Source organism: Anguilla rostrata, chromosome 12 (assembly GCF_018555375.3).
Source record: "Anguilla rostrata isolate EN2019 chromosome 12, ASM1855537v3, whole genome shotgun sequence".
NCBI classification, from domain to species: Eukaryota; Metazoa; Chordata; class Actinopteri; order Anguilliformes; family Anguillidae; genus Anguilla; species Anguilla rostrata.
In genome coordinates this window covers 14,410,944-14,435,404 of record NC_057944.1, presented here as the reverse complement: position 1 = coordinate 14,435,404, position 24,461 = coordinate 14,410,944, and the positions used below count along the sequence as shown (strand labels likewise).

The 24,461-nt window shown below is 37.9% G+C and overlaps 1 protein-coding gene across 3 annotated transcripts; it reads left to right on the top strand.

Annotated features, from left to right (window-relative positions):
- Positions 1-251: 251 nt before the first annotated feature.
- LOC135236555 (POU class 2 homeobox associating-factor 2-like) lies at positions 252-20,851 on the top strand. Of its 3 annotated transcripts, none has more exons than XM_064303008.1 (5): positions 252-359; positions 11,105-11,205; positions 17,237-17,279; positions 18,268-18,566; positions 19,635-20,851. In XM_064303008.1, the coding sequence occupies exons 1-5, from the start codon at positions 356-358 to the stop codon at positions 20,034-20,036; spliced, it is 849 nt and encodes a 282-aa protein (XP_064159078.1). In that variant the 5' UTR covers positions 252-355; the 3' UTR covers positions 20,037-20,851. The 3 variants fall into 3 exon arrangements, with proteins under 3 accessions (XP_064159078.1, XP_064159077.1, XP_064159079.1); XM_064303007.1 differs by lacking the exon at positions 252-359 and adding an exon at positions 3,110-3,283 and having other exon boundaries at positions 19,635-20,850; XM_064303009.1 differs by lacking the exon at positions 252-359 and adding an exon at positions 10,420-10,563 and having other exon boundaries at positions 19,635-20,850.
- The last annotated feature ends 3,610 nt before the right edge of the window (positions 20,852-24,461 follow it).

Sequence of the window (24,461 nt, the reverse complement as noted above, 5' to 3'; positions counted from 1 at the left end):
CTGGTGCATCTGAGTTTGTACCTGAGTGTGTGTCACATCAGCTTGTGTACCTGAGTGTGTGTCATATCTACCTGTGTACCTGAGTGTGTGTCATATCTACCTGTGTACCTGAGTGTGTGTCATATCTGCCTGTGTACTTGAGCATGTGCCATACCAGCTTGTTTCCTTGCCTGTGTACCTGTATGTATAACATAGCTGATTTGAGGCTCACACGGTTGGAATGTTTCCTGAAATTCCAGGCCATGCCTCTGGCGCACTTTAACAAACGACTGTCACCCATCACCAGAACCCCCAAAACCAGAGCTACTGGTTTCGACCCCCTGAAGGGAAACAGTTATGCACCTCTGCCAGCAACATGGGTGAGTAAAAATTATGTCCCACTGTGGTTCAGAGGGGACATTCAATAATGCCTCATTATATATTTTTTTTATATTAATCTAATAACCATCAACATTGACAAAAATAAAGCCATTGAGATAGTTAAGAATATTTTGTTATTACCTAAACTTGAAATTCATATTGTCAGTATTTATGGCTGAGAAATAAATTAATTTAGTTTTAAATATAATTCATAAATGTCAACTTGTATGTCAATAGTCATTCCTGTAAGGACCATGACATAGTGACAATATTATTGTGAAATTTCTTATTATCTTTCATTATATAAATGTGATGATTTGTGTAATGTATGAACCAAATATAAATTGACCTCAAATATGACTTTTTTTGTATGCACACTGGGTTTAAACAATCATGTCATGGGAAATTGAATGAGTGATATATGGAATACTGTATATGACTCGCAACTGTTGTGACATATCATATTAAAATATTAGAACATTGTAACATTTTTTTACTATTAAGGAATTTTTTTATATTTCAATTTTCCATCATTTTTACTCATTTTAAATCATGATTTTTTTGCTTCTTTACTACGCCACCCATATTAAGAAGCAATCCAGATGAAGTGTGTATGCTTCTCGGTGTGCCCATTTTACACTCTGCATAGCACACAGAACTACAGGATGGCTAACACCAATCAGAGGAGGAGTTACTGAGGAAAACTGATGTCTGAAATAGTGATGATTATGCTGCAGAGCCCAGCTTGCACTAATGGCAATAATCTATACCAAGCAAGCTATCAGAAAGTGCAAAATATATTTAATTATATATCTGATATGTTGCTGTCAGATTTTTGTTTATGCTATTGTATAAGCTCTGACATTACACTATATGGGATCAGAGTGTCAAAATAAAAGTTTAAGGTTTACTCCAATTTCAGTGGGCTATTCCATTTCACCTCATAGTTTTTGACCTCTGGTCACACACCCAGCTGCACTTTTAAGGTAGTTTACTTGGCCATATGTTTCCATACTGAATGCGAGGCTGTGTGCTAGGCAGGATGTTTCTATAATGCATAGAGCCTAAAGCCAAGGCTCTGCGCAGCCTTTCTGCATGGATCCTAGATACTCATGCAGAATCTGCATTTGCCTTTGTGCATTGTCCGAAAGTTCACCTTTACGGCTTTACTGTTGATGTACCAGAGCAACCTGCTTTGTTTCCCATCGACAACACCTGCAGATTCATTGCATTGGCCAGACAATCCTTCATAAATTGCTTCGAGACAATCATACAAATGGGATCATTTTGATGTGTGTAAAAATTTGGGTATTGCTCTGAACACACTGATCGCATGTAAATATTGAAGAGAACAATTTTAAATAACTGTAATTCCACAGCGCTGTGGGATCTGAGCAACAACCTGATCCTCGCACCGAATTCAGTCAACAAGCCATGTCTCAGATGGATTTAACTGGAAAAATGATAATGTTTCAATTTGGCAAATACTTACACAACACTACAAAACTCAGTGGCATGTAGTTAAGCAGAGCTGAAAATGACCCCTGTACTATGCAGTCCAATGCATTATCATAAATACGGAATGCTTTAATTAAAAGTGCACTCTGCCAAAGTTCCACCATCCCGATTATGGGGCGTAAGGGTAGTATATCACAGTCTGCTACCAGGCAGTTAGCAGACAGCTTATACAGCACATTGCATTAGACCCACACGTTTGGCTTGCAGTTGCAAGCACTGGCACACTATTCACAAGGAGGCCTTTAATCCACAGCAGTATTTGGGGGGTCAGCTGTGAACTGTGGAACAGGAGAGGAGCATTGCTGGGGCAATACTTCACATTGAATAATGCAATGGTATTTTACACATAATTAGGATTGCACTGTATGTACCCCAAAGAAAAAGAATACTGTATGTAAGGTGTACTAAGTTAGAGGCTTCTGTTTTTCTTTAGAAACAGTAGAAAACGACAGTTAAATGAAGATAGATTTAACAGGAATTTATTCATGCATAAAATAAAATAAACACTGTCTACCCATGGCAGGTGCACCTAGATATTAAACTTTGTAGTGTTATCGAAATTAAAACAATACTGCAATACAACAAACTCTACTGTCCATGTCATTTTCATATGGGAATTGTAGTTTCACATATTTTATTCTCATCTGTATTATTATTATTATTATTATTATTATTATTATTATTATTATTGTGAATATGCACATTCCTGTGGGTTAACATGATAAAATACTGTCATTTAAGAGCATGAAAATCATTATACCACAGAATGGTCACCATCTACCTGGGCTGATGATAAACCCACCTGTCACCCTTTACCATGCTTTGCAGAATGGGTCCTGCAACTGCCACTCAGTCCCAGCAAAGTCAGAGTGAGAAGAATGACATGTGGAACTATGCAATGCACTCCTGCTTCTGTTCATGTTTGGCATTTGCTGCATTCAATGTGTTGCGATATTTTGACCTTGCAAGCTGCCCTGGAGATGTTAGAATTTTATGACTCATTTTCAAAATATTGCTGTGTCATTTTTAATTCATATAATAATAATAATAATAATAATAATAATGATGATGATGGTGAGGCAGGAAGGGTGAAATGCTGAAAAATAAGCACCTCATCTCTCCTCTCCTAATCTAGAATGTCAATGCAAATTTCTCAGAAACGTCCTTCCAGGGATTTGCATTTAAACAAATGGATAAAGGTCACTTCAAAAGCTGCATTATCACTGCTATATAATGCCAAAAGGTCGCAAAGACAGCGTCAGATTCTGTCTTTGGTATAATGATCATTGCTAACATTGATCAGTGGACGTAACTAGATACTTTATTGACACGCACTGCACTGTAGGGGACTTTACTTCATACATTTGGCACAAGCAGACCTAAAGAATCAGCACTATGGAAACAGGTAAGATTATCTTCATTTAACTCAGACAAAACTTTAAAGAAATTGACATTTGAGCAAACTTTCACAAAAAATGGCTTATACACTAGATTGCAATCTTTATAATTCATAGAGATTTATATATAAAAAAAGAATTAGCACACCTTTTTCAAAACAACAATATATGGGTGTAACTTTACTTCAAATGTGCTTATGTGTCCTGTCTTGGCCCAATTATGCATTGCGGTGACACTAATAACGAGAAAAGTACAACAACGTAAAATAAAATAAAATGGCTGTCCTTTCAGATAAATGATAAAAAATGATAAAAAATATATATTTAGTTAATGTAATGTACAGAATAAGACATGAGCAAAAACCTATACATAAAAGTAGAAGTATTGCTGTATTTATACACATTAAGGCGACAGGGTTTTTAACAGGGTTTAGTCTGTTATGAAGACTATTTAGGCTGCTCTGAAGATTTATGAGCTAAAAACTACTTTAGTGATGGACAGCTAATATACTGATGCCCAGGGGACTCAGATGCAGTGCTATTTCACAGCTAACCAGGAGTAAACATCATTTTATCTGCAGGAATTTCTGACAAAAATTCAGGGGTTCAATTTCCAAAGCTCTGAATAAAGCATTGGGCCCATCCTGGGCAGTATGGAGAGGTTGTGTATCTGCAAACCACATTCATAAAGCTGTGGTCTTTTACATAACGCTACTTTTTTTGCATGCAATTTCCCATTGTATTTTAAGTTGCAAATGGCATTTGCTCCTGTAATATTTATGGTTCCAAGAAATATTTCAAAAATAGCTCTTCAAAAATCTCAAACTAATTTCCAAAATTTGTATTTCAGAGTGCAATTTAAAATAAAATAAAATAGCATATTATTATTATTATTATTATTATTATTAGATAGTTGGTTCTTGTTCATATTGTGCTGCTGCGCCTAAAAACTCTATATTTCAAGTTCAAGTTGAGTATTTGTAAGTGAATGACTATAATCTGTGAACTGTTTCTTTCAAGATGAGAGATATTTATTTGATATTTCATTACATGTGTCAGAAGAGATTATCAAACAATGGCACTGGGAATTATACCAACGTGACCAATTACCAATGGACCAATCACTAAGTGACTGATTACTGAACAACAAATCACCAAATACAAAGCAGCTTATTACTGATTGATTGATTTTTTACTTATTGGTTGATTTTTGACTATTTCAAAGTGTAAGTTACATAATAATAATTATAATAATAATAATAATAATAATAATAGTAATAATAATAGTAATAATAATAATAATAATATTAATAATAATAGAAGAAGAAGATGAAGAAGAAGATGAAGAAAGCAAGATCAAAAAAATGCAGTGAACAAACCATGTCAACAAAGAGCCACCTTATAAATATAAGTTTTTAAGCGATATTTTAAGCAATATTTCCCAGCCTCTGACATCTTCAGAGAAGCTGTTCTAGGGCTTAGGCACCCAAACAGAAAAAGCCCCGTCCTTTCTTTTTTAACTGAAACCCTGGAATTATCAGATGAGTCTTGCACAAAAAACCTAAAATGAAAAGTTTGTTATAAACCTTCATGCTAAAAGTCACTGGGAGAGAGGGACAGCAGAAAAAGAGGTGTGATGTTTTCTTTTCTTAGTTGTAGTTAGCGGCACGGCGGCAGCATTCTGCTCTATCTGTCAGCACGCTGTTTGACTAATCTCTGTCTGAAGTCTGTTACAGTAATCCAGTTGTGAAAAATTAAAACTGTGAGTAACTTTCTCTAAATATGAGAATTAAATCTTTAAAATGACCTGATATTAGATATTTTTTAATTAATAAGCTGATAAAAGCCAGGTTGTACTTTCAGAGTCTAAAACAATCCCCAGAATTCTGCCAGCAGGTTTGATTGCAATGGTCATGCTGCCAAGGCTATTCAGACTCTACTTAGTAACATGGGTGGGGTCCAAACGCATAATCTCAGATTTATAGGAGATACTGGAGAAAGGTTGGAGAAAGATTGCAAGACATCGATAGTTGATATCAGCAAGACTGTCGTATAAGACATGTAGGCTACTTGAGTCACTGGTAGTAATCGACACAGAATCAAAGTATCAGATGTAGCAATTGCAGCCGAAGAGGATTAATATAGCGCATTTCCCCAACTCACCATTCAGATCATTAGTTACTTTGAGGAGAGCAGTTTTAGTGCTGTGATACAATCCAAATCCTCAGTCAAGTTTTTCCCACATTTAATTCCCACATTTGAGTGATAATAGTGCTTTTTATTGGCTTAGATACTACTTCTGGCAAAGGTTCAGGTAATAAAACCCATTTATTACTTTAAGCACTGTGTTCTCAGTCTCCCCGTTGCTCCTAGCGTAGCACTTCATTTTATGTTTTATGTTGAAGTGCTAAATAAATTATGTATTACTGGCCACTATCAATTATGGCCCTTAAATAACTTGGCTACTATATGCTTAAATGTGAATGTGTCTCCAAAGGCAGATATTACATCTTGAGTATCAAGTTCAGTGATGTGAGGTACTAGACGCAAACCATTTATGAAACTGATGTATATTAATGCTGCTAAAACACAATTAAAAAAAAAAAAACTATGTTTGTTAATTTCTGCATCAATTAAATAATACAGAATACACCCACATAGCTGATTTCAGTTCATTTATTTTTTCATAATTTGGTGAATTGAAGTGGGCCTAAAACCACAGAGAAGTTCACTAAGGTCACTTAGCTAGTATTGGCAAGCTGTGGTAGTGAGAGAAGCAGATTTTAAATAAACAAGGAATACCTTCACACAAACACAGCTCTGATAATTCATGCAAATAATAAATAACTGCCAATGTGGTGTGAAAACCACGCAGTTTCAATCAAACTTGATTTATTGAAAACGGCTTGAACAAGACAGGTACACAACGTAGTTCAAATGGACGATTCCAGAAACAGAATTTCCACGATTTACACAATATATCCCGAAGGAGAGACCCAACAGCGACAGCTAAACTTGAAGCTGGTTATAACTCTGAGGAAAAAGGCAAATTTAACCTCCCTCCAGGCATGTTCCCCTAGGTGTTTTTCCCTCTGGGAAATAAATATAAATTGGTCAGGGTTGCTCAGAGTGTGCACCCTAAGGCTGCCCTCAGGTTCTTCTCAATTATTCAAATGTCCTGTTCCCTTACTGCACACCAACCCAACCATACTTTTATGGAAACTTCCACAAGCAGATGAGTGACCCTAGCAATTTTGTTCCTATTTGCACAAGCCTAACAAAGGTATATTCCATCATGATTCAAAACTATATGACCAATTCCATGTGCGTTATTCAAATTAGATGCTGATTCATGGATAATGAAACAAGACAGCTAAAATTAGTTTTGACATTTTCCCAGTTTGCCATTTTTAAAGTTTTTTAAATTCCACATCCACAAAATGTATTTATATGAATATATGGGACATACAGTATGTAAGCACTGCATTCACAATGTGTTATAATTGTTGAAGTTCTTTCAAAGTATTTTAAATGTTACAGTAATGTTCATTGGTGTCATAAAAACCATATACTTCATTTTTGATGCATAAAAAGGTTTGCACCATCAGTTGTGCATTGTTGGCTAGCAATGTTTTGTCAAAATACTATGTGTCAAATAATAATAATAATAATAATAATAATAATAAAACAATCTGCTTCTCTGGTTCGCTGGTTCAATTTGTAATTAAATCGACCTGTGGCTTTCTAGCCCACTTTTAAATCAGCTATCGCCAGGGGCGCCACCAGGGATTTAGGTCCCCATGAAAAGATTTCACATTGGGCCCCCTCCACCCCAAAAAATCCTATGTTCTAGTATTTTCTGTGGGCCACTGTCAGTCGGGGCCCTTGGAATCATCCTAGCCACCCCTCCCCACCCCCACCCCCCCACCCACCCCCCCTGCCCCCCTTACGGCGCCCCAGGCTATTGCTCATTTCCTGGGACTGGCGATTTCTGTAACATAGGAGGGCTATAAACGTCATCTGTTTTTGGGTTAATTAGCCAGATCGCTAATACTTTAGATGTAACTAAGTAGTTAGAGAGTCTACCTAGCTGTGTAGTCTTAGTTAGTAGTTAGTATTGTGCTAACCATTCGCTAGCTGGTTATAATTAAAAATGCCTAATTGTCTTTAAATTAGTTATTGCTCATTTCCTGGGATATTTAGATTTTTCTGAGAGGGGTACAGCATTGGATAATAATTTTATCAAGTAGGGTTAAAAACTAGGAGTCGTAGGCCTATTTTATCTGGTCATAAATTTGTCAATATTTGTTCATATTGGTTATAGGTTACAATGGAATCACATGGTAATGAAATTGTTTCTTCTGAAAGAAAGGATCCACAAATGCATTTTTCTCATTTTACCATGCAATTAATTGTCTGAGTAAATATGTAATGTATGGTGTGTCCTATTATTTGATTCTGTTCAACTGGGACCATCAGTGTTGTCTGATTTAATTACTTAAATGAAAAACGCTGCCAGCATAGCATATTTAGCTTCTCATTGTTAATTTTATATTTATCTGGTTGTCAAAAATCAAGCAAATGTTCTGAACTTAACAACACTGCTCACTTTTTGTCTGCCCCTACGGCATTTTTGAGATATCTACAGAGGCTTTGTATGTTGTGTTTGGTGTGAAAGTTGTCTTGATTCTAAACACAGGACCACAGCAGGACAAAACAATACTGAATAGTATGCCTTTGAAAGATTTTTGTACTCTTTGAAATTTTTGTTTGGCTACTATAGGCAAATCAATTTTAGGGTACAGCACATATCTGACATAATGAGCCACAAGTCTGATACTCATGGAACTCATGAAGCGCATGTCATCAGATAGTGGGTTTGAATTGGCATGCATAATTTCAAACATTTTGGCTTAGAGGGGGTGGCACAATTTAAAAAATGCTAATAACTCCTCAAAGTCATTCTGTGCAAGATTTTTTAGCCTTGCTGTGGTCCCATGTTTACAATCAAAAAAGTCTCTTCCCCTGTCTTTAACCCTGCCCATTTACCACGAGTGCTCAACCAAATATTGTTAGTACTGGTAATGTTAGTATCGTGAAATTAACAACCATGAGCGTCAATAAGAAGATAGATTCAATTATAGCTTAATTAACTCCATTATGTTGAATGTAATAGTGGTTTATTGTTGGGACCTTTGTTTAAAAAATTTCCAACCCACGTGAAAGTCCTTGTTGTCACTAGCTTCACACTGCGAGTAACGTTACTTACAGGTACAACAAAAAACAAGTCAAATCCACATTGCTTTTCATCCTCATTGTGAACTTTCGCTGACACCCCCGTGGAAAATCAATTTCAAGATCAACTCTAGTTCCTGAACAAGTCTTGTCGGCTTTTTTGTTTGCTCTCAGTATCTTGGTTATAAACTCCACTGAAATCTGATCCCAAACCACCAGTCACACGCAGAAAGGAGCGCCACACCCAGAAACATCCCAAACACATTTTAGAATAACAAATACAGGTAAAGGTGCATGAATTCGGCCAAAGTGCGTAAAGACAGAGATCTCAAGTGCATTATAGACATGTTTTAGCGTGGTTATTTTATTATATTTTCAAGGTTAATATCTTGCGTAGTATGCCTTTAACACTTTGACTGATCATAGTCAAATCTGGCATGCTCTGTCTTGGACAAAGGTTGTACCAGAATCTACAAGAATAGGTTTATTTGTATTCCATATCCTCTTGAAACTTGGCAAATATGTGCAAGTACTGCCCAAGTACCAGCCTTTAATATTTTGTGATGAATGACCTATAGTAGGTGTTACAGCAACCTTTTTATAATTACGCCTATAACTCCTTGTGTGTAGAAGAAGAATTCCAAAATTATTGGCTCCTCCTGAATGAATTTGAAAATGTACTTACTTTCTGTAACTTTTTTCCTGTCTGCCATTTAGAATTTTCGGAAAAACTATTTCTGTGTACTCCTCTTACATCAGCTGTACTCCTCAATACATGATTGTCATGATTTTTGGTAGTCTGGTAGGCTAAAGATGAAAAGTTACTAAAATATTTTTTTTACTGCAAAGTTTTTCACCGTACCGCTCTTACAAAGTTTGTGGCAAATACATGTAAACAGGAAGTGAGGCGTAATTCCTGAATGCTGAATGTGAGATCTATTTGTCTCATGACCACAAGGAATTTTGACCACAATTTTACACTGTATATTACACTATAGGGCTACCTTCAGGTAAGGCAGAGTTCGTGCATTTTTGAACATAGCTCTGACTGTCTTTTGCCTAGATTAAAAGGTGTGGCACTGTATCTGTGGACTCAGTAAAGAGGGCTGAATAAGATTTATACAGTTGTTAAATTTCTGCCATGTGTTGTTTTCCAAAATTTAACATATTGCATTCCATGGCCAAAATGATCTCCTCTGAGACCGGTGGGCCAATGTTCACATAACACAGGATTCTGACTTTGCAGTATGCTGATGAAAAGTTATCAAAATAATTTTTGTAATCCTTAGTGGTTGGCTACAATGCATTTTCAAAGTTTGTGGTGAATATGGGTAAAAAGGATGTGATGTATAACTTCTGCATCACATAACTCTCTAAACTTCTCTACCACCTGGTGTCCACTCCAAATCCAAAATTCATCAGAGTCAAGTGTTTTGTGTCATTCATTACATCCTGAAAAATAAAATGTAAGACTGTGCAGTTGGGTGCCCAGTTGCCCAATGCTGCTTGGACCCAGTTAATATACACTTGTGACAATAATAATAATAATAATAATAATAATAATAATAATAATAATAATCTTGAACCATATACCTCAGTCTTTTTGGAGATGTTCCCATGGTAACAAAATGTACACATGATTACAGTACATGAACTGTGCTTACTCCATGCCTGTATAGTACACAATTCCATATATCGGAGCTAGATAATGTGCTGGAACATGAGTTTCATTAAAAGTTTCATTAAACTTGAATTAAGTACATGAAAGTAAACAGAAATAACTCCTGCAAAGTATTTCTTGACCAGGGAGTTCTTTCAGGAGCACCTCTATCTGAATTAAGTTTTGACTAACAGAAAATGATAACCAAATCGGCCCCCATTTGTATATGAGGTTTTATTTGCAATATTTTGCTTGAAATGTGGATGTGCATATGTGAGAGGCCAGTATATACTCCAAGCCTTACACTGGGCTCCATTAAGAATCTGCGATGGGCTTTTCACTGGAATATCTCTATCTTAATATGCTGTTAACATTCCCTCTTCTATAATTATGGTAAGCTTTGTTTTCTTAAACACTTGTGCATGGTTAAGCCTGTCATATATATGTAGAAGCTTGATATGTCTACATTGCAATGTGCTACAGATTTAGCCTTTTGTATTAGAACATGCTCACTACGCAATATTTGCATTTTAGAAGTTTTTAGATAACTATTGTATTTAATTGGGTTTTTTATTTATTTAATTTGAGTACATTTTATATTTTAAAATTAGTTTGTTCAAATTATCAGAATGAGAATAGATAACTGATAATTATATAAGTAGATAATTTTCACAACTACCTCTGTTCTTCATTGATGCACAAGCTGAGTGTTCTACTGTTAAGAGTCATACTCATTTTTTCCCTTTTGCCTCTAGCTGGTCAACCCTGAGACAGGGAGTTTGGTGGGGCTGGGAGGTACCATATATATTTATGAAATGTTCCAGCTAGATTTTATTATTTTTTTTAAGTAGCATTGTTATTTGGTTTTTGCGTGTGTGTGTGTGTGTGTGTGTGTGTGACAAACAATTGTAACATGAGCACTTTTTCTTTGTAGAGTATTCCAAAAGAGTCTACCAAGGGGTGCGAGTCAAACATACAGTGAAAGACCTTTTGGCCGAGAAACGATCCAGACAGACCAATGTGCCCCGCTACAGTGTAAGTTCCTTTTCTCCCTTTTAGAGCTTGCTTTCATATTTGTTTCCTTCACACATCTTTCTTTCTCTCGTTCTTTCTTTCTTTCTTTTTTTCATTTGTATACCAAATAAATATGCTGACTGTGGTCAACGACCAGTCGTATACACAGAGACGCTCATGTGGTCTGGCAGTTGGAGTTTAATCATGATACCATGTTGCCTTTCAGAGTATTTACATTCTGGCTTATCTGCTTTTTTATTATTATAATGAGTCATGACCCTCTATCTGTGATGCTATTCTCTCCCTTTATTCCTGTCTAAAAGAGACACTAAAGGCTGTTAATAAATACCGGCAAACAGGTAAAAGCTGAAAGCACTTAAAAGCTAAAAAGGCCTGTGGAAAAACCACAATGATATGGGTAACAATGATGCTCATGCGGATGGTCATGAACTTCGGGAGTCTGAGCAGCATGCTAGCCCTCAAGGTTGAGGCTGATTGGCTATGCAAAGCCAACCTCACGCACACCTGCCAAACTGCATTGTCCTCCCAACAGGCCCCAGACAAGCCGGTCATTGTTTTCCCAGATGCCGCAAAGCCATGCATTTAGACCCCTGCCTGCACAAACAGGAAGAGCTTTTCACCCACGGGCCCCAACAACGCTTTTTACATGGGCAGCTCGCCTTCTGTTAGCACAGGCAAATCCCCCCTCGCCTGTGCTTGTGTGATCTGAGCCTTAGACAAAACCTGTGTGGGGAGAGACTCAAACAATTTCAGAATTTTCAACCCTAAACCACATAGCCTGCTCTCTGGCATTCAGTGAACACAAATGCTGTATTCAGTGAATTATGAATTGCCGAGCAGTTGTTAGTGAACATGGTTAGTGTTAACGAACAGGCTAGCAATGCACGCATTGTAACAACATTTTAATTCTCAGAAAATGCTTTAAAACTTAAAATTCCATTGCCCAACATATTCAAATTAAAACTTCACAGCGCAAAAAGATTATCTGTTTCATATTCAGACCAATAATAAGTAGAAAACCTGCAATAGAAAACATTTTTCTTCAATTCATGAAGAAAATGGGAGCTTCTGTGATCACAGAAAATATATAACCAACAACTGGTGTGAATATATGAGCACAGAGTAAAGATTTTTCCAGCATGGGGTGGCAGTGTAGTATAATGGGTAAGGTGCTGGTCATGTAACCTAAACGTCACAAGTTCGATTCCCAGGTCGGGCAGTGTTGTTGTAGCCTACCCTTGAGTAAGGTACTTAACCTGCATGGCTTTACTATATATCCAGCTATATAAATGAATGCAATGTAAAAAAAAGTTCTGTAAGTCACTTTGGACAGGAGTGTCTGCTAAATGCCTTTAATGTAATGTAAGACCTTGTCATTATCTTTATAAAATATTTCCCCAGTATTATTTCCCAATACCATCCAGTCTAGGCATAGTTCCACTAAGAAAAATACCAAACAGTTTATTTTGCTTATTGCACAACTTCTGCGAACACTATCCACATGTCATATTAACCAGTGATTCAGTAAAATACTGATGCAAATTAAGTAACTGTGCAACTACGCCCAAAAAAGTTAAGAACCACAGTTCACACGTAAAGTAATATGTCAAGTTTTTAGTTTGTTTTACATTGCTAAGAAGATTCAACCATCGGATCAGCCGCAATAAGTTGCCTTCAGTAAGGGTCACACCACGTTTAATCTTTCTTGCCACATTAGTTTACATTTGAGGCTACTGCAAATCTGAGTCGGCTGAGCACTTCTGTTTTCACTCAAAAACCGTTCCTAGTGTCAGTTAATTTCTGAATGCTCGAGTAAAGTAGAAGCCTGGTTTTGTATTCGGATTTTTTTTTTGCTCAAGAAAAAAGTGCACTTAAATTATAGCCAACATCAAATTACAGGTGCAGATTTTAAGAAATTCTAGTAAGCTTGCAATGACAAATAATGTACGGCTGATCGTTCCCAGCATGTTAGCAGTGTCTTCCTTATTCAGCTATGGCTCCTGCCGTGGTCATTGACAAGCTTACGCATTGCATGGCTTTTAAATGCGTTGCCACATTTTAGGATGCCTTAAATATCCATGCTTATGTATTGTTTTAAATCATCTTTGTGAATTGGGCATGTCCTACAGTATATTGAGCCCCATTTGAATAAAACTTTGGCCTTTTTGAGCTGATAATTAAGCACATAACACAATTTAAATTTGCATGACTCTGATAGTGCACTGCGTCCCTGTTTCTCTGGAAGTACGGCTTGGTGCCCTGTGTACTCGCTGCGGACGCTTTGTGAATCATATGTCATATGTTTTTTTGTTTTTTTTTCTGATACTTGCAATTAAGAATGCAGAAGCTTAGCAACCCTTTTGTTGATTCCCCCGAGTTTAAATTGTGTCAGGACATCTGTTTCATTAACACCAAGTCAATATCATAGGGTTAAGGTACGCCGGTAATCCAAATTTGAGGATCAAATTCCATTTATTTTTAAATATACAAATAAAGCCTAAAACTATCATGGAAATAAATTATTATGAACGTAACTCCGGTAATGCATTAAGCCAGTAGTGCTGAGGTTTTGGTTAAAAAAAAGATTGTTCTCTTTTGTAAACTGCAGAGGTTACTGAGGTTACGGTGAGTCTTACAGTGAGACAGGCACTAACATCATACAAAGACCATACAATCCAATGCTCTTGTGCACTCTGGATCACAGGCTGCTTTTGTCTGATGTTTACCTTTATTTGAGTTTTCCCCCTTCTATCTCTGAAAGAGCTGCCAATAGGAGACACTGACCACAAATCATTTCTTTTCAATTCCGAGCATGATGCAGAAATGCCAAGAGACGCTTGCAGTTGGTGAAAGACCGCCTTTGAAAAGATACCTACAATAGGAATTATACAAAGATTCCTGTACATAATCTACCATAATGATAAAGTTTGTGCATCTTCTCTGCCCTGAAAATTATCCATCTAACCAGCAACTCACTTTTATGCTGGACTTAAAAACAGAAGGGCCTGAAGCAAATCAGTACTGAAATAGCACTCACAGTCTGTAACAATAAATAAATAAATAAATAATATCTGACTGAACTGCTCGTGCATGAACTACTGTGCTTGGTTAGCCTTGTCCTAATTCATGAAGACAGTTTTACGTCGCCTTTCATTTAACTTACATGTAATGAAATAGCAACAGTGCTGAAACATGCTGGTGTAACTGAGAGGACATACTGAGACTGCATGATTACACCTTTGTTTTGTGTCACTGTATGTGATAATAGAGCCGTTCTTTTTCACTGTTTACACCACAAGGTGCCGGAATCATATTGCCTTCGGTGCATTCAATGTAACATTCTGGGCTGCAAAAGATATTGAATGGTATATCTATACCAATAATTACACTTTTTTGTGTTTATTGATTTTTGAAACTTGATCACATTAGAATGATACCAAAACAGGTCTATCAAAGCGACACATGGAAATAATTTCATCTAAAATCGACAAACTGATGCGTAACGAATTTGATGCAAACTCCAAATTTTGCATACAGTAGGTATTCATACGGTAAAAGTGTAAAAGGTTGCGAACAGAGATGTAGATAGACACCTCAAAGTCTAATCCATACAAGATGCCCATCTCCCATTTATATAGTAAACATTCCAATGTGATTATGAATTGGAATTCCAAAATCTCCTAAATGGCGTATTCATGATTACCAGGAAAATGAATTACCTCATGCATGGGCCTAAAGTAATGCATGCAGCATGGTGTTGCAAGAGCATATTTTGTGTTGAAATGCAACACAATATTAACAAGTTTGACTCTGACATAATGGTACTTATATGTTGTCTGGTATACTGGTCAACTCCTTGCACATGATATTGCAGCTATGAATCAACAGCATCTTGATGGGATCAAGCAAGACAAAAGTGTAATAACAAGTGTATAACAAAGTGCCTTGACCATTTTACTGCCATTACTGCATGTAGTATAGTATAACGAGGAAACCATATAATTACATGTTATAACAACAGGAACTGCAGGGCAAAGTGTATATATAACATTTTAACAAGGATATTTTTTAATCATATGTAGCATTATTGAAAGGACACATTACATATAGACATGATTATAAAATACATATGATTATTTCCACAGATTAAGTATCTAATGGGAAGGCTCTCTTAAACCTTGTTTATAATATCTGTCTCCACTATTTACAGTTCATTTAGAATTCACATACATTAACCCTCCTGTTAAAGTTTGGAGCAAATTGGACCTTTTTAAAGTTTGAAAACTAGGAAAATTTAAAATTATTTTTTCAGTATGTAATTCACTGGCCTTAATTATGTACAACATTCTAAATAAAATGGTTATTTCATGTATTTGGAACCCCCTGTATGTTTATAATCACCCGAACATTTTGCTGTCATCTAAATTCACAACATTAACAAGTGTATGCTGGAAGGCATTGTGTGTTTGATTCTTGGTTAAATAATTAAAACTTCAGACTTTACTGTGTTCCCTGGATGAGTGAGAGTGAGAGCTGTCCTTTTCCAGGTGATAAGAACTACAGAAGAACAGGCTAAGCCGTCTCCCAGTCTGCCTCCTCCAGCTCATTGTGTCGTGCTGCACTCTAAGCATTAGCCTATTGAACTGATTTCCATAGGTGGCCTGCAGAAGAGCACTCCGGCATGTACAGTCCTCATGGGGAAGTCTTGGCACTGGCAAATCACATTCAAATGCAGCCCTCAACATTTGCTTGACTTCCAGCCAAACCTACCTTTATATCAGCTCTTTCACGTTAGCAATATGCAAACCCAAGAAAGCATGCCATCTCTCTCTCTCTCTCTCTCTCTCTCTTTCTCTCTCTCTCTCTCTCTCTCGCGTGCGCGCGCTATCACTTTGTTTGCAATGGGATCATGGCCATGCCAATGCCAACTGTGGTACACAGCTCAGCAGAGTTGCACATAATTTGATATAATACTGCTCTTTGAGGAAGCAGATCTAACCCTATCTCATCACAGGGGAGGGCCTCCTCTGGTTGAGTGGGGGTCTGCAGTCTGCTTGCTGCAGCTGCACACAGAGTCAGATGAAGTGACTGGCAGAATTTGGAAAGAGCTGCTCCTTTGTGCTCCTTATGAATTGGCCAGGTTAATAGAGGAAGTTTAAACGATATCGCAAGCCAATTAATACATTCTATCATTCAAACACACATATATAAATCTCGCCATTCCCCTAAATTTGGATTTTCAGGGGTGTAGAAAATAGAGATTAAATTCCCTTTACAGGTTAATCTTATAGGTTCTTATAAGTAGAGTGTAGTGTAATAAAAGATAAGTAGGTAAGCCCTTCTTTATTTGTAAGTGTTGCTTGATGACAGAGTTGTGAAAGCTTGGTGATTATAATTGCATGTTGTGTTTAGCCCTTAAATACAGCCAGGGCTGGGCGCCAACTCTACGACAGGAACAGGTGCATTTCGTCTGTGGCAAAAATTTGCATCTTCAGCCACAGATAATCATGTTCCACAGCGCTATGTGCTGCCCAGTACGGTTCTATCAGGCCAGGAGAGAGCAGTGTGTTTGCTCCACTGTGGGGTTCTCTCAGTAGGCCGACTGCTGAGACACAGGCATGTGATTGGTCACATAGCTACTGGTTCAATGGAGAACACGGCTGAGCTAGATTGTGTGATGTGGTTAGAATTGTTTCTCCTACTGTTGCAATTCATGGCACTCATTTGGAAATTATACTCATTTTTAAGACAATGCAGATGCATTTTATATTCAGGAAGGTTCAAAGGTGGCAATGAGAGTATACCATTGTCTATGTGTACACTGAGAGTATAATCCCTATTAACCCAGGGGATGTCACTTCTGGGTGTGAGGTTAATCCCACTGGAAATAACAGCTCCATTGTAATTCTTGCAAGTGTAATGCCAGAAAGTGTAAACCCTGTGAAGCTTCAGTGTTCTGACACTGGGCAATGCCCCAAACACAAGGGATAAACACAAGGAGCAGAGCTGTAATCTCTTGGTTGTTTTGCAGGGAGGATCGAGTCCTTCTCAGCCGGGATTTGTCCAAATGCCAGGTGAGTCCACACCTCTAACATTTTACTGCTGTTTCACTTTAATCGCATTATTCTTTAAGAAAGACCTGGCCATCAAGTCAGCCTTGGCAGTCATGTTTCAGGAAAATAAATTTGTACTAGTGACGGTTATAATAATCATACTTACAAGATGTCAAGAGAAAACAGTGGATGTCAGGAAATGTTAAGAACATCACTCTCTGTTACAATATTGTTTACAATGCACTTAAAAACATAAAAAAAATAAGAGATTATAAAGATGATTGTATTTGGTTGTTCCAAGACTAAGAATCAGTAAAAATTTAAATTTTATCAGGCAGTCATTTGTTGGTACAAAGTTATGATTTTTAACCTTGCCACACTAGAGGAATTTGAATTTAAAACTAATAATCTGAGTATGATTCAATACTTTGTTCATGTTGTAATTTCTATATACACAGCTATTTCTTTCTGCTTTTTTAATTTGCTTTATTTATTGTCTAAAATGTGATGCACTATTGTGTCATAACCACTTGTACTGTAAAAACTTCATGTTATTTTTTCTATTTTCAATGTTTGAATGCTGACTTTTTGGCCAAGTCTCTCTTCTTAAATATTTTTATGATCTTATTGTCACCCAATTAAAATATTTAAAAAACTTCAAAGGAAGACGCCTAATTGAATTAGCTCCCCTAAGCATCAAATTCACAAAAGGACAATCACAGTCCTGGAGGGTGGGAGTCATGCAGGGGTTTAGTGTCATTTTGTGGATCGTGCACTGACAACCACCAGGCACGTCAGCTGAGAAATATTCCAGCACAAAGAGCACTTTTAATGAAACAATTATGTGACGAGGCAGAAGACGAGTGGACCCCTGCGTGTCTCCGGGCCTGGAACAGCCTGTGCCTGATCTTATCTAACCCTGAACGTGTGCCCGAGCCCTGCAGAAATGTCTGCCTGCGAGAGAGGGGGGGAAAGAAAAACAATGCGCAGTTCCTGTTTCCTGCTGCAGGATCCCACATGCTTCCTGGTTACTACGGCATGAGGCGACCCTTCATCTCAGACTCCGAGTTCTGCCACCCCGGCAAGCAGTTCCAGGCGGAGGTGTACGCCTCGTCGCTGGGGGGCAAGGGGCTCCCCACCGACGCCTCCTTGGTGGCTGGCTACTCCTCCCTGACTGAAAGCTACTACCCCGAGTCCTTCGGAGATTACCGCAACACCGCCTTCCCCAGCGGAGGGAGCTCCATCTTCCCACCCTCAGCGCTCTCCTCCCTGCTGCCCCCCTTCTCTGGAGACTCACACTTCATCCTGGTATAAAGCCCCCCCCCCCCCCCCATTACATTACATTACATTTACTTGGCAGACGCTTTTATCCAAGTGCATTTCATGGTCATAGACAACTGCTAACCACAGGTTCAGTAAGGTACAATACTTATTTTGTACAGTTATTTCTAGCCAAGAACACAGTTCACACAGTGAACACTATTCTGACCCAACCTCTGCAAAGCCAACTAGGCAGAAGAATAAGCTACAGTATTAGGACAAATACAAATTACCAAAAAAGTGCTGGGATGGGGCAACATGTAACAAGTGTCATGAAAAAGGTTTTTTTTTTTTTTTTTTTATAAAAGAGTGAAATATACAGCGTGGTGGTGGTTAGTCTAGGTATAGTCTGAAGAGATGAGTCTTCAGGCCACGGTGGAAGATGGGTAGTGAGGGGGAGGTTCGGAAATATTCCCCCCCCGCAAAACACATTTCTTCCTGGTACACCCCAAATCATACCTGTGAATTCTGGTGCACTGCCCCCACCAGGTGTCAGTACAGTATAATGTTAGAGACATGTTGATGTAAGTCAATGGTTGCCTGCCTAACATGAGGTACTTATCTCAATAATTTGTTCAATAATTTGAGAGTTCAGCAATACTCCCAATAAATATCCAGCTGTCTTAATGGTTTAACCTTTTAAGAAGAGGTTTATTTGTTAAGGTTTAGGTTGTTTTGGATAAGAATGCCTGCGTTCCTAGATATTGGCATATTTAAGTAAGACTCATAAGCATTGTGCCACTCTGAAGTAAACATCATTTTATATGCATGCAGCTTTATATACTGTGCAGGAGCCTGGTTATCTGGGGCATCAATGTAATGAAAGTAATTAAAAAACTTAATTTTAAAATGTATTATTTAAAAAAAGATTATTCAGAGGCAAGGTGATGTTGCATCATGCCTGTCTCCCTGCCACATCCACACCGTTTGCCACGCCCTTCCCTCTGCCAATCCTGCTGCGAAACGGTCCACACTGCCAGCACCGCCCTGTCAGTGCACGCGCCGCGCTGCTACACGCCTCCATTACAGACCTCCATTTCCTTCCTCTTCCCGCAGAGGGACTCCTGGGACCAGCCCGCCGCGGACAGCGTGAGCCCGGGGGAGGGGCTGTGTGCCGACGGCCTGGCCAATGTGCAAGCCCCCGCCTCCGTCGCCGGGCCGGACTCCGGGAGCCCCTCGCCGTACAGGGGGTCCAACCGAGGCTCCAGCCTCTCCTCCTCTCAGAACTACCCCTTCCACCCGCTGGAGGAGGTGCACTACTCCGCCCCTTACGCCAGCACCTCAGGCTATGCCTGCTCCCCTTACATGACTGTCCCCAGCGACCTGCCCTCCAAAATGCCCACGCTGTCGGGGGAGGAGTCGGACAGCGCCCCGGCGACGCTCAGCGACCCCACGCCCTGGCAGAAGGACGACGGCACCAGCACGTGGTCTCCGTATGACATTCGGAGGACCTACTGAGGGACTACTGGCAGTGGACACAGTGCTACTTCTGCTGGACAAAGCCCCGCCTCTCTGCCTCTCCAAAAGCCCGAGGCGCAGGACTGTACCCCTAAACAACACAACATAATTACCCTCGCATTTCATGCCCAAGTCTTGGCTTTAAAAATTGAAGGAGTCTTGCTTTTTCTTTTTTTTTTTTTCTTTCTGTAGCAATGCAACAACAACACTGCTGAAGTGTAGAAGTATTGTACATATATGTATGTGGTAGAGGGAGTTATTGCAGTTATTGAATTAATGGTCTTCTAGGTGCATTTCACAACAGGCTGTAGGTCATTTCTCTAATGAGTCAGGGGCAGAAAATTAACAAACAAAAAAAAATCTACTCAGAACAAAAAAGAAACAAGAATGAGGAAAAAGAAAAGGTTTTCATGAGTTACATTGACATATGCATTCAGAACCCATTTTAAATAAATATATAGGGATGGCTTCTTATGAGAACTACATTGGTGTTTTGGAACAAAAACATTTCTTTAAATTCTTTCCAGAATTAAACAATTTGAATGGAATTTTCTGTGTGGCGAATTTGTTCTTTATTTTCCAGGACATTTCTGTGTTTTTTATAATTGTTGTTTTTGTAGCCCCTGGGGAGGTCACTGCAGGGTGACTACACAATGTACACAACTTAACGGGCAGGATGCTTTTGATGTGGAACTTAATCGTGAGTGAAATAAATTTTAAAAAAGACCCGTGATACAATAAATTCCTCTGGAGCTTCCCCGTGCTTCATAAATAACAGTGACATATGCAAGGCTGTCAGCATCACCACCTAAAAACTATTTTTCCCTCAGATCACTGGACTGTATCTCACAAAGGAGAAATAAACAAGAGGAAATGCACATACGCAGATAACTGCTTCAGTAAATATTGCCATGTACACCTCTTTAGCTTACTATAAAAAGTTTATTCCAAAAAAGTATTTCTTTATTTCTTTATTTAGGAGAGTAGACAGTCTGCCTGGTGTATTTTTTCCTTCTTTATTCAGATCGGATCACAGGTAGATATTGGATTATGGAGCATAAAGCACTATGGTAGGGAACTGACCTGCCAGCCATACAGGAGGATTCATACTTTGGTTGAGAGTAGGCCACACACACACAGTCTAAACGAAAGTGAATTATTTAGATTTTAAAAAATAAATAAAATTATATATATATATATATATATTCAGAGGTGGCTTGACTTTTGTGAATTGTGCTTAAATTGTCTAGCTCACTGAGAAGACAAAGACTGGAAATACTTATGTACACTGCCCTCTAAAATCATTTACACCCTTGATAAAGAAAAGAAAGCAAAGAAAGTCCGGACCATGCGCTATATTTTTTGCTCAAAAATGGACAAATCATATTATTTAAAATGAACATATTTACTCAGATGTTTAGTCAAAAACTAATACATATCTGTCTAAAAAGTTTCACAATTATTCACCCCCCAAATAAATGTTGTATATCTGATAAAACAAAAAGCCAAAAAAAAACCTGCATTAAAATGCCACTATGTACAAATTAATCACAGTGAACTGCATTGCCTCCTCTCATTGCTTTCTGTTTCACTAAAATGAGGTGACAAATTCATACTCTAAACAAATTCATACCCCTCCCCCTCCACACACGCGCACACACACACACGCGCGCGCGCGCACACTATAACTTTAGCGCTGACACTGCAGAAGTGCCAATCTAGGATTAGATTTGCCTTTTAGTTGTACACGGTTAGGATGTAGACCGGGTCTCACCCTAGTGCACCGGCGCTTTTACTTTGAGACGCGTGATAAATGAGCTCAGGCTAATACACTAGATGGCGATGTTATACCACGACAACTCATTGCGTAACACGAGGATCACAGGTATTCCTTACGCGAAATATAAATTTTATATAAACGACCGGTAATTTCTCCATAATCACAAACCTGCGTAAAGGCTTATTTATATGTTATATAAAAGCTATATTTATATTCTATACAATTACGCGGTGGCAAATGCTCAGCACACTCACGTTGTACGACCTTTCATTTTCTTCCCCATAATTGCAGGAAGCAATTGTTAATAAATGCATAATTTTGTAGTTGTTTGTAAAACCTTAAAAAAAATACATATATAAATTTAAAAAACCCCGCCGTGTAAACCGGGTTAAAGTAGGTACAATCGTGTGTTTAACATATATTTAATATATTATATATCTAATATGGGACACATAATAGCCAAATTAACACCCAAACATGATTGTACGTCCATAAATGAAATGCCACCATATACATAATTTTTGCGATATATAAAACCGCACACAAATCAAAGAGGTATAGACTTTCTTTGCTTTCTTTGACTTTGCCTATAGATTTTCTATAGGGAAGTCTACAATTAGACTGCAGACTTTACCTCTCTAGATTTGGTCTTGAGGCTAGGCAATGTGATTATGCAAAACTATGTTTGTTATTATTTTATAGTATTTTACAGAAATCCATTACACAAAATGTTATCAACTGTAAAAAGCCTCAAGGAACTATATATTTTTTTAAAAAACTATGTAGCAGCAACTTCCCATGTGACGCAATCGTTTAGTTTTCTTTAGCTAATGGGCAAGGTATCATATAATTCATAGAATATGGTGAAAGAAAATTGTGTAGATATGTATGCCTCCTTCTTAAACGTGTCAATTTAGGGAATAAAGTTTTATGGGTAAAAATAGGTTGTTATAGGTTACAGTGGCAAGTCTGGCAGAATTGCTAGTGGTGAGAAAAATTACATTCCCGAAGTTCATGAAATAAAACAATTGGCTTCGTTTTCAGCCGTTGGTAACTTACCCGAATGCACTCTTATTTATGTTGATATGACTGTAACATTAGGGACATTTCAAATAGATGGCAAGTATCTAAATTTTGACAATGTCTCACGGTCACTTTTCACTCTCAAAATCGATGAATTCTCACCCTTTCCCAACTACGTCTAAGATAAGCTATTTTCCCAAGCAGGTGTAGCAGCCTATCATATGATCTGAAATCTGAGACAAACCAATACTGCGGAACGCCTCCCAATTAGCCGGCATAACATTGCTGCATCAATAGGAGAAACTCTAGACTAATTAAGAGCAGATATTTACATCATGAAGATTTCTGCCTTAAACATATTTATATTATTTAAAAAAAAATTTATTTTAAATAACCAGAATATTTTATATGTAACCTCAAAATTGATTACACACGGGGGCTGCCAGAGTGAGCATAGATATACTAATAAATAAGAGTGTGCAATGCAGTATGAAAATAACAAGGAGATAACACACGTTTCTCTGTGTTACACTTTCATGGAAACCTAATTCCCATTAAAAAACGTACGTTCACAGGAGGAGGGCATACCTATGCAATGTAGGCTTATGCTCTGCCCTGTAGGCTCAGGAAAACTATTCTGAATGTAGGTTGTATAGACCTGATAGCTTGGGGATCTCATTATATTTGTCATTAATATTAAGTATTGTTAATCAATATATCGATATGCATACTGAAGATCACAGCCTTTGCGCTACGTGTGAATAGTCTTCTTGACTTGGCTGTATATCTTTGATAATACCTGATTCATTGTCCGGGTGAAGACAGTTAGGCCTAGTCATAATCTGGACAGTGTTGATTATTATTGCCAGATTATATATATATATATATATATATATATATATATATATATATATATATATATATATATATATACGTGTGTGTGTGTGAGAGAGAGAGAGAGAGAGAGAGAGAGAGGAAATGACCATGTATCCAGACGCTTAAGAACTTCAGAACAATGCGTTCATAATAACCACAAAAAAATTTTTCGTTATTCACAATAAATGTACACAATCCCCATTCACCCTCATGCTAAATAAACAATATATTAATAACGCGCGATAATCTATTCGCTTTACATTTTATTTTCTAATTGGAGGTTGTGGATATTTCATTAAACCACATTTCAAAAAGCCATAAATAACTGAAAGCCCCTAAATAAAGATGTTTCGTTTATGTACGGCATTTGAAATCTTTTGGACAGCAAATATACTGAGACTTCTATGGCTAGCAGGAACCATGAAGACAGGTGTATGAGTGGGCGGGGCAAGCATGATGTGATACAATATAGGCAATGGTCACGAAAAAAACAACAACTTTCATTCCTAAATTTTGTTTCAGTAGTTTACATTTTCTGGGAGGATTTTGTAAGAAGTTTCTTGACCACTGAAGAATACAGCTTGATGTGAGGAAGATGCTTCCCATGGCAGTGATGTTTATCATGGCTGCTACTGCATGCCACGCCCACAACTTCATTCGTATGAACAATTCATGTATAAACTTATGCCCGCAATATGTGAAATGAGTTGATCGACTTAAAAGTGTGTTTTAAAACATGTCGCAGG

What these genes read in the sequence shown, in the direction of transcription:
- LOC135236555 (XM_064303007.1), top strand. An exon ending in GGGATTTGTCCAAATGCCAG is followed by an intron (nt 17,280 to 18,267) that starts GTGAGTCCACAC and finishes TTCCTGCTGCAG; the next exon opens with GATCCCACATGCTTCCTGGT. An exon ending in GAGACTCACACTTCATCCTG is followed by an intron (nt 18,567 to 19,634) that starts GTATAAAGCCCC and finishes CTCTTCCCGCAG; the next exon opens with AGGGACTCCTGGGACCAGCC.